The 18,384-nt window shown below is 42.6% G+C and overlaps 1 protein-coding gene across 4 annotated transcripts in view; it reads left to right on the forward strand.

Moving 5' to 3' along the window:
* HERC3 (HECT and RLD domain containing E3 ubiquitin protein ligase 3) overlaps positions 1-17,966 on the forward strand; it is a 44,124-nt gene extending 26,158 nt beyond the window's left edge. For 3 of the 4 annotated variants that reach the window (XM_053939935.1, XM_053939934.1, XM_053939933.1), the window contains 16 exons: positions 538-662; positions 1,205-1,264; positions 2,904-3,015; positions 3,555-3,744; positions 4,847-5,010; positions 5,461-5,574; positions 6,824-6,847; positions 6,935-7,024; positions 7,887-8,057; positions 8,691-8,834; positions 10,108-10,274; positions 11,374-11,440; positions 12,532-12,614; positions 14,697-14,880; positions 15,579-15,681; positions 16,152-17,966. In XM_053939935.1, the coding sequence (XP_053795910.1) occupies positions 538-662; positions 1,205-1,264; positions 2,904-3,015; positions 3,555-3,744; positions 4,847-5,010; positions 5,461-5,574; positions 6,824-6,847; positions 6,935-7,024; positions 7,887-8,057; positions 8,691-8,834; positions 10,108-10,274; positions 11,374-11,440; positions 12,532-12,614; positions 14,697-14,880; positions 15,579-15,681; positions 16,152-16,360 (2,007 nt within the window). In that variant the 3' untranslated portion in view covers positions 16,361-17,966. Of the gene's footprint in view, positions 1-537; positions 663-1,204; positions 1,265-2,903; positions 3,016-3,554; positions 3,745-4,846; positions 5,011-5,460; positions 5,575-6,823; positions 6,848-6,934; positions 7,025-7,886; positions 8,058-8,690; positions 8,835-10,107; positions 10,275-11,373; positions 11,441-12,531; positions 12,615-14,696; positions 14,881-15,578; positions 15,682-16,151 lie in introns of those variants that run through there. The other variant, XM_053939936.1, reaches the window with a different exon arrangement.
* The last annotated feature ends 418 nt before the right edge of the window (positions 17,967-18,384 follow it).

Here is an 18,384-nt window from a genome sequence, read left to right on the forward strand (position 1 = left end):
CAGCAGGGAGGGGAATCCAATCTTTGCAGGCTGGAAGCAGGGGGCTGCTTTCCATCTGTGGTACTGACTCTTCTGCAAGGTTGGTGTGTAGAGCCATCAGCCAAATGCAATGGGATTTTGTCAATCAGTGCTGGATGGAGGGCTGAATGCTAAATTGGTTTTCCCACTTCTGTCTTCTTTTTTCTTTCAAGAAATGTTTGGGATAAACTTTTGAGCCATGGAAATAGGTCTAAAATAACTGTACTAAGCCTGTAGTTACATATGACAGTATTTACAAGGGCTTTGGTACTTCTAGGAAGTGATACTTTGATTCTTTTATTTTCCTCTTTTTAAAATGTATTTGAGGATCTTTTTTTTCCCTCAAACTTTTTCATACCTTCCCTTTTGGACTTCTTAATAATGCCACAAAATTTCTAACCAAACCTTTTCAGAGACCACACTAAGGAAGCTATCAGTTATTTATTAAAACAGAGATTATGGATAGGAAGGAATTGTTTTACAAGCCTTGTCTTTGCTGAAATCTGTATCTTCTCACAGAATTCCTTGCCTGCTGATGATTTCCGGACCATAAATGAAACACGTTACACCTGTTTAATAAATGATGAAACTATAGATGTCTGGAGGCAAAAGCTTTTAGAAAAGAACAGTTCTAATTCTGTCAAGTAGGTATTGTGGCACTGGACAAGCCTTTTGTTGAAAGTTCTATTTAAATAATTTTGTTGGCTTCCGTGCCATGCTTTCACTTGAAATTTAGCAACTTTTTCAAGTGTGGTTCTTGGTCGTTTCCAAGGGGAGGAATTGCCAGTCACAAGGCTGCCAGGTGAGAGCTTCTGAGCAAAACCAGAGGAATTTGAGGCTGCCTCAGCATTGCAGATGGTGGGTGGGGACTTGATTTTAAAGTTGTCCTGCCTTGTGTGCTTAAAATTAATGAGAAGCAACAAGAACTTGTGAACAGACTGATAAAGTTCTTTCCCCAGTGTGCCTGCCATGAGAAGGGCAGAATTAGGTGGAAGGGAGGCACTAATTCCTCCTTTCAAAGAGGGACCTTACATGATCCTGAATGAAGTCTTGCCCTCTGTGCCTCTGAAGAGGTTATCCTGACACTGTTTTCCATAAAAGGAAGGGAAGAGAGATGAAGAGATTTACTGCGGCATCCATTCATAACCTGTATCTCTGTTTTTGTTTTTCTTCCTGCTGCGATCAGTAATGTTGTTCAGATACTGTCCTCAGCTGCCTGCTGGAATGGAAGCTTTTTGGAGAAGAAGTAAGTGCCCCATTTCCAGATGTATGGCTTTCTCTTCATGCAGACTGGAATCCCTTTGCTTCACGCACTTCTGCAGTGGGATTTGATTTTTTTTGTCAGGCAGGAGATGAGGGCAGAGGATGTTCCCTAAAGGGGTGAGGTGGTCAGAACTGGGTAAGGAAGGCAAATGGTCTAAGAGAGTGCATGGTGAGTGTACTGTAAGTGGCACAGATTGCTTGGAGTTGCCACAACTTATTCTTCCTTATGAAACAGATATAAATGTCTTTGAAGAAAGGGATAGGAATAGGACATTAAGGGAAATTAGGGATGCCAGGTATCTGGATAGTCTCTTCTTACCCAGCTGAGCTAGCTGGTGTGTGTGAAAGTATACTTCCACACAGGCTGCTCTTGAAAATAAATCAAGGGCAGCAAGGAAGTCCTTTCCTTTTAGGTGACATCACATGTGGAAAGTTTTGTGCTCCTGCTTGCAAAAGAAGGAATTTCAAACAGGTGTAACCCACAATAGGTGGTGACAAGGTTGTAAGACACATAGCTGAGTCAAAGGCTGTGGGTTGGGAAGGCTTGTGTTGGCTGTGTCTGTAAATGTTGAGGAGGTAACAGCATAAGATGAGGAGGAGGAGAAATTTTTCTCGTGATGTGATGAGTAAATGACCTGTAACTAGGTGAAGAAAAACTTACTGAACTCTGAATCATCTTTACGTAATACATTCCAAGAGCAGCTTGAAGGTAGTTTGCTAATTATTCTGGTGTATTTCTGTTTGTCCAGTGGCTTCTTTTCCAGTGTTGTGACATGTTATTGCATCAGGAGAGTTGTGTCATGTTGGTTTAAAACCCTTGCTGAGGTATGCAAGTTGTTGAGTCACTTTAAATAGTCTCATGTCTCCTTTGAATGTGGAAATGAGTGGAGTTTATGGCTTCATCAGCCAAATACAGTTGTTCTTCCACTTCAGTGGTGTCTTGGCTAGTGCAGGACTTCTACAGAAAATCTTCAACCAAATGAACGTTAAATTCTGAAGGCTTAAATGAGGCTATATTTAACTATGTATCTTTATACATGAAGTCTTATGTCAAGGTGCACTTGACAGAAATACCCCAATGCATCCTTCCTGTGCTCTAAGGCCATGTAGGCCTGTTTGCCTTGCAGGATTAGTGGGGAAGCAGCTTTTCCTGGCTGTGTGCCTGAGCACAGCCAGCACTACCTTTGCAGAGCAAAGCCCCAAGTGTGCTCTGTACTACAGTGTGTCTCTGGGGAGCTGTTTCCAGCCTGGAGCCTGTGCTGTTATGGGAATAGCCATTCTAGTGCAGCAGGCCATGTTTAGCTCCTCATGTTCTTACAGTCACACCATCAAACTGACAAATGCATCTTGTCTTTAATAGCTGCCTTCTTCTTTAGGGTGTCTAATACAGTGCTCTTAAGTCAGTGAAGGAGTCCTGGGGACACCAAAGACTTTGAAGTGTTTCTCTGCAAGAATTTCAGCCCTAACTGAGGCCTGGAGGAATTTGGAAGGAAGAATCTTTCTTTCTAGACTTACGAATTCTCTAGTGGTCATTTCTCTATTACTTGCTCTCAGGCCATGTCAATACACAGGTAACGGGGTTTCTTCCTTAACCTTATGCCTGTCTGATTTCTTTTTTAAAGAATCGATGAACATTTTAAAACCAGTCCAAAGATCCCAGGGATTGATCTGAACTCCACAAGAATGCTGTTTGAGAAGCTGATGAACTCCCAGCACTCCATTCTCCTAGAGCAGGTATTGCATTTCTGAGATTTGGATACTCAGAAGGGAAAATTAAGGCTTTGTCCCTCTCTAACATGCATACCAGCAGCATTGTTGGGCAAAGGTTGTATTGCAGATCTGAAATCCAGACACTTAATTATACTTCTCCTTTGACCTGGGCTGTTTTTGACCTCCTTGAATGTGTCTCCAAGGCTTTTATTTAAAAACAAGTTTAATCTCATGGCATTTAATACTTGAATGTCTACTGGAATAAACTCTGTGTATATTATATTTGTAATTATTGTGTGTCTGTTAGGAGTTGAGTACTTCATGGCTGTATAACTTATTCTAACTCAGAGAATTTCTTTCACAAGTGCAGAGCTGTGGGATAAAAGCATACATGTTCCCCTTGCTACTTTTAGCTATAATATTTATAGCTTTGGGTTTTTTTTACCCCGGGTTTGACTTCTGAAACAGGCTTTGGCCATTTCATCAGCTCTTAAACATTGTCCACATTGTAGGCTCTCTGTCACCCAGGATAAGTCGTCTCTTTTGTTTTGCTTTCTCTCTAGATACTGAAGAGCTTTGAAAGCTTTTTGATTCCTCAGCTGTCCAGCTCTCCACCAGATGTTGAGGCAATGAGGATCTATCTGATTCTCCCAGAATTCCCACTGTTCCAAGACTCCAAGTATTACATCTCTCTGACACTTCCTCTAGCAATGGCTATTTTGCGCCTGGATACCAACCCCAGCAAAGTGCTTGGTAACTGTCATTTAAAAATTGTTTTAATTTAGAAGTAAAATATCATTTCAAAGAGCACTTAGTAGAGAGGTTAATGTAATTTACCTTATCTACTTTACTCACATTCAGAAACTCAGTTCCAGATGAATTTGCATTCCTCTACAGAAGCATAGATTTTTGTATATCATGAAGATTAAATTATCCTATTCTCTTAAATTTGATCAGCTATTGATCACTTTAGGATATCTTTCTGTATAAGGTAGAAAAAGAATACTAAGTATAATATTAAATTATTTTGTCCTCTACAAGATGCAGACAAACCTTGGTCTGTGACTAAGTTTAAGTCTGTGACTTCAGCTTTTTGCCCACTTCTGAGTCTTTTAATTTCTAATATATTTTCTCTGAGCTTATTTTAAACTGGACAGAATATATGCTGCTTAATGATTGTTATTCACATTTATTAAGCTACTACTGTTCTTGTTATCTTACTCTGTTTCTTAAGGCTGGCTTGTAAAATGCCATGTGATGCATTCAGACCTCCAAAAGAATTCTAGGCTCCAGGTTTTACTTTGCAGGTTCTAGGAGAGAAGCTAATAGTCAGGCTCCCTTCAGGGGAAAGTAAGGGTTACCTGTCCTTGGCAAGAAAGAAATCAGCCTCTCTAAAGAGGGGGAGTTAATCCTTTAGTGCAGATGTGCCAGGAGACAAACTCTGACCCCTGCTAGAAAAGTATGTGGTGCTACAGAGTATTGCCCAGGCAGCTCTTTGCTTGTCACTCCTGAGAGACAGATGTTTGCCCACAAGATCACAGTATCTTGAATGCCAGATACATGAAACAGTGTCTCAAATTAAAGACTGAAAAACTTCAAATTCAGGCTCTCACCCTGATCACGGTTTGGACTGGGTAATGACTGCTGTGGCTGGATGGGAGTGGAAAAGGGAGCAGCTTTTCTGTTTCTGGTATTTCGATGACTCTGCCTCACTTTCCTGTTGCTACAGCTAGGGCAGGAATAGGGAAGTTTTTTGAAAGAGTCTTAGGTATATTCCCCTTTTTTCAGTAACCCCTTATTTAGGGGATACTCTGGGCTTTGATTGAAGTTTATATTGATGTCCTCTGCTTTCCAGATAACTGGTGGTCTCAGGTGTGCCCAAGATACTTCCTCAGGCTTGTGGACCTCTATAAAGGTGCAGTGGTTTACCTCCTCAGTGGAAGGAAGACACTGCTGATCCCAGTCCTGTTCAGCAGCTACATTACAGCTGCTCTCAGGCTTCTGGAGAAACTCCACAAGGTGAGAGGAAAGCCTGGGCATGTGTTGGCTCAAGATGATTCAGTCCTGTCTGCCCTTGGCCAGTTGTAAGCTGTCCATCAAGTCACAACGTGGGAAAGATGCTTTTCTAAGTCCAAGGTTCTTGAAGATGGTTTAGTCCTGACTCAAAGACTAGAAATAAAGTTAACCCTAAAGAATGGCATCACAAATACCTGTCCCTTGATGGTCTCTGCTCTCGCTGGGTTGTTGCTGGGTGGTCAGGGTGAGGAGGAGAGGGAACTAAAATAAGTTATAAAGTTCTATTTGATTCTTCTTGGTTTGTACCAAAATATAGGAGATTGTGTATTGTTTGCAGAACATTCTGGGTCCTTTTGTTGCAAGCTGCTTAACTGAATTTATGAAAGCAAACATATGAAAAACGCTGAAATATGTTAAAATATGTTGAATATATCCATCTCTTCTGTTCACTAGGTGAATCAGAAGGTTAAACACGTGGAATATGATAAGTTTTATATCCCCGAGATTTCCAGCTTGGTGGATATTCAAGAGGATTATCTCATGTGGTTTTTACAACAGGCTGGAATGGTAAGAGGTTTTACGTATAGTCATGAAATAGCTGTCCATGTTTGTGTCTCTGGCTGTAGATCTGTATTTCCAATATCCTTAATCAGAGCTTAATGTATTCATTATAGGAGCTTCTAGATGTTAAATATCTCAGATCTGAGTGCTTTACAAAATTGACTTAAAAAGGCTGTCGAAAGAGCTGGAGCTAGCAATATTTAACCAAAGCTTGCAACAGTCTCTGTGATTGTTCATGTTAATTCCATTCAATCTTTGCACAAGGTGATTAATTCAGTCACTGGATCCTTTTAATGTAATCAGGACCTCAGGAGCCAAATCCTGTATTCTAAAATTATAATTTTTGCCCTTTACTTCTGCTGTTTAGGCAGGTATTGTGAATAATGTAGCCAGTGATGTTAAAATGTTGCTCTGTAAGAGGAGGCAGTGTGGCGTTCTGGCTAGGGGACTGATCCAAGCCTCAAGAGATGTGGGTTCTATTCCTGGCTCTTCCAGTAACCTGCTGGGTGATCTTGGGTAAGACCCTTCACCACTTTTATGTCTCACTTTCCCATCTGTAAGAAAGGAGATGACTAAACTGAGGGCTGGAATATGATGTGTGGGAACCCAGTGAGATTAGTCATAGCAAGGAAAGGAATTTCAAGTGTAAAGCAACCACCAAAAAACATCTGCCAAGGGATGCTGCAAGAGTAAAACCTGACTGTAGTGATAACTTTTGTGTGTGTTTTCATGGGCTTTGTAAGTGTTGTGTGTGCTGTGCCCTCATCCTCTACTTCCCATCATTTAAATAGTGCTACTGTGCTTACCTTTAGTGAGCAGAACAATAAAGTACTGACTTAAATTTATGTAAGGGATAATTAAAAATGTGTCAGTATGGCTAATGACAAGTAGTTTGCATTGCAGGGGTGTTCTTGTATCATCATGTAGTGGCCTTATAGTCTCTTCTGTTGTCTCATATGGTTTCTCCATTTGTTACTCTTCATAAGAGCAAGTTTCACCCATGGCAGACCAACAGAGGATTCTATGCCAGTCAGTCCTCTCAGTAATGTTTGATGTTCATGGTTTGAATTAGACTTGTGCATTTTCTTGAGAAGGAAGGTCCCATGCTTTTCTTTAATAGGAAGAAAAATGGGTTGTTGGTCCCAAAGGAGGAAAATTTACTTTGGGTCACTTTTGGACTAGTCCGTCCAAAAAACCCACAAGACACAAAATTGAAAGAGTAAAAGATTTTCATACTTTTCTTTTTCTTTCACAGAAAGTAAGGCCGTCCATCATGCAGGTAAGAAAATTGTTTCTCAAGACACTTACTTAAAGAAGTGCTTTGTAAGCTGTGGATAGGAACAAATCTTGCCTGTCTTTCTTGCAGGATGCTGTGACTCTCTGCTCTTACCCTTTCATCTTTGATGCTCAAGCTAAGACCAAGATGTTACAGACAGATGCAGAATTACAGATGCAGGTAATCATTCTCTCTCCCAATTTTCCTGACGTATTTCTTTTTCTCTGCCTTTTGCAATGGTGCCTGCATGGAAAGGATGTTAACTAGGAGCTGGTATGTGCAACAATTTATTGTTTCCATGATACAGGAGAGCAGTGCAGCTGGAGGGCCTCTTTGCCTTGGATACTGCAGAGGTAGTTCTTGGTGCCTTTCCCTTCAAAATTTTTCTCTGGCAACGTCAGGACTGCCAGATGTGCATGTGGTGGAAATTTAAACGGTACAGGGAAGGAGTAGTTAATGTATTTTTGATAATCCAAGGATAAGTAGTAAAGTGAGGAGCTGTAAGACTGGATAAGTAGACAAACATTCAGGTAAGTGGACACTTGTTTTGAAATTTCTGCAGGAGTGGTTGTTCCTTCTAATAATGAGGTGAGTGTTGTAGACCAGCTGCTGATGCTGTTTGTGGTTGCAGGCAGCAGCTGTTGCCAGCAGCCCACCCACCCAGGTGCAGTGAGGGGCACAGCCCTGGGGCCCTCTAGGAGTGTGCTGACAGCAGGTGTCCAGCTCCAGCACCCTGTAGGTGACAGCCAAGCCAGCTCACAGCCCGGCTGTGACAAGGGCAGCTGGCCTCTGTGCCAGTGGAAAAGTCCCAGCGCCAGGCACTTTTTGCACAGGTCCTTCCTGAGACGGGCACAGCGTTGGGCACTGGGACCTGTGTAAGCAGGGCATACAGGCACACACACAGTACAGGGGGAGCATGGGATTCTTGAACCCTGGAGAAACCAAAAAGGCAGAAAGGCATGTAGTTGTTAACTGTTTTCTATTCATAGGAAGAAAAAAAAAGCCTTCGCCATAGGCTGCTTTTCAATTCTTTTATTTACAGGTTGCAATAAATGGTGCAAATTTGCAGAATGTTTTCATGCTTCTCACCTTGGAGCCTCTGCTGGCCAGAAGCCCTTTCCTGGTACTTCATGTTCGCAGGAGTAACTTAGTTGGTGATGCTTTAAGGGAGTTGAGCATCCATTCGGACATTGACTTGAAAAAACCTCTCAAAGTAAGTTTCCCCCGTATCTTTAGCACCCTCTCATTTAGCAAACATTTCTGCAGCCTTTCAGCCATTCACATTACCTCTTCACCAGTGTGCAGTAACTTCTCCATAGGTGTTGCACACAGGAACATTTGATCTAGTCAGTGCAAGGATTCAGTCTTTTTTCTGACCCCTGGAGTGCTTTGGCAGTGGATAGTTTACAAGAAGGCAAGCACAGGGTTTGCTCTCTTCTCCTGGTGTGTTGAGTGTACAAGGGCCAGGAAAGGAAGCATTTTGTGATGTTATGCAGTCTCTGTTTTACCCTTCTGCAGGAGCAGGCTGTTTACAATAGGATGTGTTTTATCTCTGAGAGATTGCCACAATCTTCAGTAGCTGCTGTAATGCTGCTGCTTTGATAGTTGGGACAACCAACAGGTGGTTATTTGTGATTTGCACGAGGATTTAAACATTCTCAAAATACCTGATTTGCCACCCCTGTTCCCTTTCTGTCCCTGCAAGCAGAGCACTGAAACCAGCTCGTGGGTTGCTGTGGGTTTGGGCATGTTGGACAAATTGCTTTGCCTAGCTCTCAGTTAGAGAGAGGTCTGATTTACTCAGTCTCAGCTCTGCATTCCTGTCACTGACCTGCTTTTTCTACAGGTCATCTTTGATGGTGAGGAAGCTGTTGATGCTGGAGGAGTGACAAAGGAATTTTTCCTCCTGTTGTTAAAAGAACTACTCAACCCTATCTATGGCATGTTCACTTACTACCCAGAGTCAAACCTGCTGTGGTTTTCAGACACGGTAAGTCCTTGCCCTCTGTACGTGCAGGTTGGAATAATATGCTGCATTTAAATGACAAGGAATTTAGTGGTAAACTATGGGAAATAAATGTTCTTCCTCTCATTTTCTACTCATGATACAATGTGAACTCTATTTTCAGTTAGTGTAAATAGGTCCTTTAACCTTAGTAGAATGGTGATGGTTGTGCCTGTTAAAGAGTTGGCTCTCTCTCTTTATTCTTATCCCATAATAAAACTTGTATTAAGGGTCAGGTGACAGGTAATAGAACTCTTATTATCATGAATGTGATGGTCATGTGCTGTTTTAGGTTTAGGTGGTAATGGCATAGAGCCTCCCTTGCTGTTCACATAATTGCAGCCAATCCACTTAGCCATGCATCACTATTGCCTTTGGGATCTAAAGTTGTTAATGCTTTGTGTGAGGAAGCTCTTAAGCAGCAAGGAACATGGCTTGTAGTGGAAGGTTGTTGGTTTTGGAAGAGTGTGGAATGCAAGATCTGTACCTGTCAGATGACTGGAGATGGTGATTTATGTTCTTTTCCTCACCTCCATAGGCAGCAAGGTGGGAAATGACATAGCCAGTCTTTGCTTAAGGTGTGGCTATCCTGCTAGGGGGGTTACAGGGAAGGAAGTGGCCTGGTACCTTCTGTAAACTTGTAAACAGTATTACAGAGCATTCACTCCTAATGTCAGTGCTATAAAGCAAGTCTTTTGGCACCAGGAGTGATGATGGTGTAAGCACTGGAAATGAGTCGTGTATTGGGAACATTTAATGAATATGGGCAGCCAGTCTGTGACTGACACAGCAGTGTGAGAGTCAGTATGTGAGGAGAGGGAGGCCTGTGCTAGCACCTCTGCTGGTGTGTCTGCCTGGCTAGAACTGTGCTGGTGCAAAAGCTTTTAGTAGAAAATAGGATGGGTAATGGGGAGAGGATTGCTAACACATTTTCTTCAGTACATAGACAGTAAACGTTGAAGCACTGTTAGTATGTAAATGCAGAGGTATTTAAAAAGGAATTAAAAGGCAGGTAAGGTGAAAAGCTGCTGTTTCTACAGCGATCATGGCTTACAAAAGTAATAGAGCATGGGTTTTGGCGCTTCATTTCTGTGACGCATACCAGTAAGAAATTTACAACCAAAGTGGCACCTGATGGGAGCTCTCTGACTCTGTCCCAGTTAGAAAAGCAGGGTCTGGCTTCTTAGTGCATGGAGGAAAGGGTGCATTGCACCAGTGACAATGTGTCTCATCAGGATTTCTCTGTGTGGTTTTGCAGTGTTTTGTAGAGCACAACTGGTTTCACTTGATTGGCATCATATGTGGTCTTGCAATCTACAATTTCACAGTGGTAGACCTTCACTTTCCCTTGGCTCTGTACAAAAAACTCTTGAATGTGAAGCCCTGCCTAGAGGATTTGAAGGAGCTGTCCCCTACGGAAGGAAGGTATGAAAATCAAAATTTGCAGCTTTTCTGGGAAGGTAGACCATCCAGCTAGGAACAGGAAGTGCCAAACTAGATAAAAGCTGATGAATAAAGCACCTCCTGATCCTTTTGAGTAACTGATTAATTTGGATGACTGTGAAAACATATGAGCTGGTGGTGAATTTTGTGTACAACTTCCCTCCCTAAGCTATTGGATCAATCTGCTTATGCTCCCACCCTCCTGACCCCCAGAAACTGGGTACCAACACAGCCAAAAGAGACCTCCCACATCTCCTTTGAGAGAAGGAGTGGAAGCCTGTCCCTGCCCTGTGTGGTTGTGTACATGATCCTGGATCCCAGCCTCAGCCTTTCCCCTCGAGTCAGGCTCAGACAAGCAAGCAGGGAACTGTGTGTAGGGCTGTGAATCATCCCTTCCATGAGCCAGAGCAACTCTGACCTGCTCCTGTAGCAGGAAGAAGTTGAGTGGAGTGAAAGAATTACTTTTTCCAAGTGGTGTATTGAGTCTTTTCTACCTAATTGCATAGGGATGCTGGTTCCCCCTGACACTGGGAAATTAAGATACCACTGTCTGAGTGCTGTTTTATTTCTGTTTCTGAGTATCCATCTGATTCATCTACACAAAATGACAGCTATATTTATCAATAAGGAGGTAAAATGCTAGGAAGACAGCATCAGGATTTTGGGGGGTAGCAGAGTATTTTCTGTATGATGGGCATACAGATACAGTCTACCTCTGTCTCTTCCTCCACTCCCTCAGACCTTTGTGTGGTGATGACATAGAATTAGAACTTTAGAACTAGGAATGTAATTCTGTTCCAAAGCCAGGATCATTAAAGATGATCCATGAACTAGGTAGTCATAGACTTCATTGATAGTTTCTGTGGACTGACATTTATCCTGCTTCTAACAAAGCATCTCTTTATTTGAGGTGTGTTTCTTACTGCTTCAAGTGACTCAGATTCTTTCTCTTGCAATCCTACTACTCAGATGTATGACACTGTTTACTTCTGCTGAATTTGTTTTCACTGTTAGAGGTATGGCTTTTAAAATATCTGATAATTCTTTTTTTTTTCCATTTCTTTCCCTGCTTGTTATTTAGGAGTCTCCAGCAAATTTTAGATTACCCTGGGGAAGATGTGGAGGAGACATTCTGTTTGAATTTTACAGTAAGACAAGTTTGACATATCAGCTTTCTGATTACAGTGGTACAGTTGAAGCCTATCTATATTTTCATGTGTATTCTGTCTGATTCCAAATGCCTATAACACTTAGCCCGTACTAATGTTAAAATGTTCTTTGCTGTCAATTCCCTTCTTCTTTTGTATGTATGTAGTCCTAAAAACTAAGCTAGTAAGTAGATTAAGCTGAGTGGTTTTCAAAATAACCTTGTTGTCACTGTTCAAAGACCTGATGCTCTAACAGGTTGTGAGTGATGGCTTCATCTTGATCTGGATCATTTTTTGACTCTCTGTCCAAGGCCTGTCCTGGGGTAAAAACAAGGTACCATAAAACTGCTCCACACTGTGAAGAACCTTGCTGAGCAAGGAGAGTGGTTCCCATTTCCTTTTTGCATTAATAGACTCTCTTAGATCAAATTTACCTCTGGAGTGAGTCAGACCTGCATCCAACTGTTTCATGAGGCAGTGAAGCCATAGTGGTGATAATGCAGGCTGTATAAAAAAAAGGATACCTTTAAAGTAACAGAAGAGACTCTTCTTCAAATTCTTTTTCACATATAAGGGCCTTTTTTGTCTATGGTAACTTGAAAATCGGCCCTTTTGTATTTTTTTCAGGTAACCAGTTAGTGTACAGAGTGTAGGGTTGTACTGGTGCTATCCTAGGCTGGTAGAAGTAGGAAAATGTCTGTGTCATTTATTCTTCCAGTTAGAGAAGATGAATTAGCCCACTGAGTTTCTGTTAAAAAAGGGAGTGCCAGAACTCATGTGCTTAGTTAAAAACAGTTAGGTTTTAGTTACCAATCTCTTGGGTTTTTTCCCCCAGGAAATTTACCTAAAATAATTTTTATTCCTTTCTAATTTCACATTTCAACTTAATAGCAGTCCAACAGCAAATGTAGGTGATGGAGGGTGGTGAAGCACGCAGGGTACTTGGAGCAGAGAACAGAAGTTTCTGCATGTACCGTTGTCTCTGGCCAACCCTTTACATGCCAGTCTTCAGCTAAGAGGACTCTGTCTTTGTTATAGGCACATACCCTGGAAAATACTTCTGGTAAAATTAATTGCCTGTTTTTGTACAGATCTGCAGGGAAAGCTATGGTGTGACAGAGCAGAAGAACCTGATTGAAGATGGAGATAAAATTCTAGTGCAGAAGGACAATAGGCAAGTGGGGCATCTGTGGGGATGGACTCGTGCTTGTGGTGAAGTCATGTGCCACAGAAACCCTGGCTGAAGGGAAATGTGGGGGCTAATTAGCAGTCACTGCAAATGAATTTTAAGACCAGTTGCTCAAAAGTTACTGGACACTAGTGTCACTTGAACAAAAATCAGGTTTTCATCATATTTCCGCCAATGTTTGTAAAATGTACCATGCACTTGGATTGACATCTTTCCTATAAAAGGCCTCTATTTAGACCCTTGGTAGTTTTTCTAATTTTAAGTAGATATTTGAGACATGATTTTGGCCCTGGTTAATACACCTGATGGCTTACAGAGAAACTGTATGTAACCAACAAAACTGAGCCTGGCAGACTTGTTTGTACTCTGGATTTTGGAGCCGGAAACTTTCCTTTGAGCACAGCCTGACTCCTATCCCTGATCACAGCCAGAAGGGCGCCAGAAGGACCTGCTCTACTTGGATCCCTTTCCATTTGACTGAACACCCCAGAGTTATTACTAGCACAGCTACCATTCCTCCCCCCCACACTTTTTTTTTGTCCAGCTGCTGAACTATTTTCTTCCCATAATCTTGTAATTGGATTTCTACAAGTGCCTTTATTACTTGAAGCAATGTTCACATTCTTTCTCTGCTGGCAAAACATTGTGATCCAGTGACTAGTCAGCAGCATGGTTAGAGACTTGTACTAGGATTGCTGGAGACCTTGCTGGCAAGGCTGGAGATGAAGTAATTTCCTATTAATCTGATTATTTAAAAGGGTTTTGAATGTGTCTGAAGCCATTGCTATAGGAAAAGCTTTGTCTGTGTTACTTCTTACCTATTTTACTACTCCCCAAAATGGTGAAATTACACAGCTAAAGAACTGCGTCCATGCAAAACTCACATGGGTTTCTGTCTCCCTGCAAAGAGAAGATGGATTTCAGGTAAACCAGAGGAGCGTTTAATCTACCCACTGTGCAACAGTGAAGGAAAGATAAAAAATGCCAGTGTTAGAACCCTTTAGGTTTTTAGGTTGAGCATATACATTCAAAAGAAAACCTGCCTTTTTTTTATTGTATGCCATCCAGTACAAAGGAACATAGATAGTAGCTGAGAACACTTGGGAAGAGAACCAGGGTTAACTACTGGAACTGTTTATTAAGTCAGGATAGGAAACAAAGGAAGAAAATCCTTAAGGAGAAAGGCTAGTGTGTAGTTCCACCAGCTTAACATTCCAAAATTCAGTTGCTTTATCCTGACTGGAGTTCTGAACTCAAGCTAACCTCTAAATCCAAGTCTAGACATGACTATCAATTTACCTTACAGTGCTTAATGACTTCCTCCACCTCTACATTTAGAGGCCAGGGACCAATTCGCTGCCCTTTGGCCTGAGTAGTTTGTTGTGTGCATGTCTGTGGGCACTGCCCTTCCTGTGTGAGGAAAGTTCATTTGGAACCAGGAATGGACAGGACTGCTGTAACTGACAAATGCAGAGTAGGAAATGCCTGCATTTTCCCTTTTTCCTTTGGAATTTAAAAAATGCTCTTGATGCAGAGTTCATGATCATAACAGCCGGAGAGGAATTAAGCAACAGTAAAGTGCTTAATCAGCTTGATTGCCCTAATGCTCAGGTGACTATGGGGAAAATGACAATAAAACAAATGCACTGGAAAATAATTGGCATATGATTTCTTAGTCCAGGTTTTCGGTTTTGTTAGTCTGCTTCCTTACTTCCTTTTTACTTCCTCACCTGTCCCTTGCTGCTTTTGCATAGTGTATGTGGTGAGAACTCCATCAAATGGCCAAAATGTTTCTTCCAGTTGAAACCTCCTCAGCTTTACTCCTCTGGTCAAGAACCTGGGGGACCTCCCATGCCACCACTGCCAGGGAGTAAGCACACACACTTGCTGCTGAGCACTCTGTCTATGTTGCAGTGACTTGGTGAGAGGAGGGCAGTGGGTTGAGCCTGCTGGAGACTCGTGTTTGCAAAACACTTTACAACCAGAAGCAGGAAAACCTGGCAGTGCTGGTGCCTAGACATATAATTAAAAGTGCTTTCCTTTGCCTGCTTTCTCTCAATGCATTAGGGAAGAATTTGTCGAAGCCTACGTAAATTACATCTTCAACCTCTCCATCCAAGAGTGGTACACAGCCTTTTCTACTGGCTTCCTGAAAGTGTGTGGTGGGAAGGTCCTGGAACTCTTCCAGCCCACAGAGCTCAGGGCCATGATAGTTGGAAACAGTAACTACAACTGGGAGGAACTGGAGGAGGTAAAGCTTCCCTCTTGTACCATTTTTTGTTTTGCACAGGTGCCAGGATTGTGCAGTTGCATGAGATGGGCATTAGTCTGTGTTAGGAGATGGGATAAGCCACAATGCTTTTTTTTATCATGCTCCTTGTACGCCTTGCTGTCACTCACATGAAAAGTTTCTCACTGTGCTAGCCTGCTACAGATAAAGCTCAGGGAGGAAATTCAGGATGAGGAAGGACAGGGAGAAGGACTTCCATCTGCTTTTTTTAGGGATGAAATCGATGACTGAAGGAAGGACACAAAGGGTTTTACCTTTGCAGTAAAACTCCACTGCACAAGGGCAAAAACTACAAAAGGGTTCAAAGGGGAGTCTGGACACCCAAAAAGGGTTGTATCCTCTCAAACACTGTAGAGCAAATCACTCACAGTGCAGAGTGTGTGATCCTGTTCATGAGTTCAGCCTGTGAAAAGGCACTCCAGAATTGCTCTCCACAGTTGTAATTAGCTGATTAGGCTAATGTCTGCCTTCCTCACATTGTCAGGAGAGCCCTTGCCATGTCTTTGAGCTATGCCATTGCCTATCACCCATCCTGTGTTCCCTTTCAAAGCTATCAGGCACAGATCTAATGTCAGATACTAGAAAAGATCAGGTCTGGGTTCTGCTTAGTCTTTGCTTTCTAGTGCCAGCTGAAAATGTGGTATTTTGGTTTTTAATAGAGCGCTGTCTATAAGGGAGATTACACTGCCACACACCCAACTGTGAGAATGTTCTGGGAGACCTTCCATGAATTTCCCTTGGAAAAGAAGAAGAAATTTCTCTGTAAGTATCTTGCAGTGGTGTAGCATCTCCTGGAATTAAAAGACTTGGGTGGGAGTGGCTGCAAAGCTTCATTGCATTGAGTTGGGTGATCCAGCATGAGTGACAATATCTGCTAGTCAGAGCTGGGGCTTCCCTCTATTGTGTTTTTTTTTCCCTTCTGTCCTAGCCACCTAGCTGGCTCTAGGTGGCCCTGCTTGAGCAGGGGGTTGGCCTTGAGGACCTCCAGAGGTCCCTTCAACCTCACCCACTCAAATTCTGTGACTGCTGGAAGGATAAAGGCCAGTGTTCGTGCCTGGCACTGGCCTCACTGTGCTGCAGCTCCCCTGGGCACCAGCCAGTCCCTGCATGGAGTCCAGTCAGGGTTTCAGCCCCTCCAGGCAAGTGGGGCTGAACTTTGCCTGTGGGTGCAGCCCTGGTGGGAGGTCCCTCACCTGTTCCACCTGCCCAGTCTCCCCTTGTGCCTCTCGCAGTGTTCCTGACGGGCAGTGACCGCATTCCCATCTATGGCATGTCCAGCCTGCGCATCATCATCCAGTCGACGCCCAGTGGGGAGCAGTACCTGCCCGTGGCTCACACCTGCTACAACCTGCTGGACCTGCCCAAGTACAGCAGCAAGGAGATCCTCAGTGCCCGCCTCATGCAGGCTATCGACCACTACGAGGGCTTCAGCTTGGCCTGACCCTGCAGGGCCGGCACAGACTCCTGGGTGCTGAGCAACAGAACAATGGGCTTGGGCTTTATTTTTGTAAGGGAATAGATCTGAACTTTTTTTTTTCTTTCTTTTTTTTTTTTCTTTTTTCTTTTTTGGGGGGGGGTCTAAATATAAATAATGATAATAATAGAGATGATGCAGTCCCAGCCTGATGCTGCCAGCATTTTGTGGGGCTTCAGCAGGGAGAGGCTCTTGCTTTGAATTTTTTCATCTACTGAACAAAACCAGTTCAGTGGGCATTTCTGTTGCTTCCCCTCCAACATGACATCACTGCCCTCCTGGCAATTCCTTGTAGTTTGCTTTTGTTGCCCCCATACACATACACTCTTACCTCTTCTTTTAGTTCAGTGGAAATATTTTGATGTCCTTTGCATTTAGGGTATGGTGGAAACAGAATGAAATACTGTTTGAAAATACTCTTTGAAAAGCTGTGATGTCCCCCCACCCTTTTCCCCTCCCTTTTTAAATGCAAGCTGGTTCTTGCTTGCTTTGAATGGAAGTATCTCCTCTGCCCTTCAGTCCTTGGTGGATGGTACTGGGCTGGGATGTCATTTGTGACCCCAGAGTGGTGCATTACTGATGTTCTGTCTTTTTGCACCAGGATGTCTTACGGAAAATATTGTAGTTGACAGAGGTTGGCTTGTTTTTCCGCACTTGTCTTGAATTTTGTTTTCAGGCTTCTCAAAGAAGTCTCAGAATCCCTCTGGAGTGAGGCCTGTGTTCAGGCTTGTGGAAGGACAAACCCTGCCTATGATAGCAGGTTTCTCTAAATGCCTTCCACGTGTTGTGTTTCTCTCCTGGTAAGTCTGCAGTCTGGGTGGGTGAGCCACCCTCTTTTTCCATCCCAACAGGCCTGTTACTCCAGTACAAGGTGAGGTGGCTGCTTTTACTGCTGCCACCTTTGTCCAGAGGAGCTGTATGCATGGATGTGCGAGTGCAGGGGTGTGTGAGTGTGGGAGGTGTGTACAATCTCTCCAGTCTCATCACGTCAAAGAAAGAAGATCCCCATTTGAGTGAGAGCCCCGTCTGGAGACTGGTTTGATCTTTGCAGTTAGGCTTACTTTACTTTGCTGTTTGAGAACAGCCCTCTCACTTGGCAGCTGTTTTGCCAGGGGACCTGAAGGACAATCTGTATGAATTAGACTGAAAATGTAGAAAAATCTCTACCTAAATCTATTGTTTATAATTGGAGAGCTTTTGTCCTCTTTTCCTGAGTCTCACTGCCCCATTAAGTGAAGTTTGAATGATTTTTCTCCCTTCTCCCCTGCCATTTTTCAGACTTTGATGTAAATCTCATTTTAAGCCTAGGGTGGTTTTGACATTGACTTGTTATTAGGGCATAGTATTTATGCACCATGTTCAATTTACAGTATTGAACTTTGCACCTCGTAACAAAAGGTTTTAGGCTTCTGGATTATTATTTTTTTTAAGATGAGCTGTGGGCTACATCGAGAGCCCCCAGCCTCTTTCTAATGCAGCATTGAAGACAAATATACAATTATATCAAATGTTTATTTTCGATGTGTGTGTACATAGTACAGTATTATGCAATAAATTTGATGTTTAATTCTGATGGAGTGGCTGCCTTTCCATGTCAGGAAGCAAAGGAGAGAGGCTGCTCCAGGCACCAGTGTTGCCTCTCCCCCAGTCCTCTCTCAGACAAAGGGAAGTCCTCCAAGGAAGAGCTTGGACTTGAGACCAGCCTTCAGTCATTCCATAAATGCATATGTGGTTAGACACACATATTGCACATACTTATTTGTTTAGATGGATGGATCATATGTAGACACAGGGATATGCACATATCCTCTTATATACAATGTAATGTGTGCACATTACTGTGTGACCTGTATTATTGTGTAAGGTCTAGCTACTGTTGTATCAAGTGTATATAGTGGATTGCATTAGTGTAGATAGCACATATTACACTACAGAGGTGTGTATATGTTTTATATATTATATAAATGCAAAATGTGTGTATATTTATATTT

Source organism: Vidua chalybeata, chromosome 4 (genome assembly GCF_026979565.1).
Source record: "Vidua chalybeata isolate OUT-0048 chromosome 4, bVidCha1 merged haplotype, whole genome shotgun sequence".
NCBI classification, from domain to species: domain Eukaryota; kingdom Metazoa; phylum Chordata; class Aves; order Passeriformes; family Viduidae; genus Vidua; species Vidua chalybeata.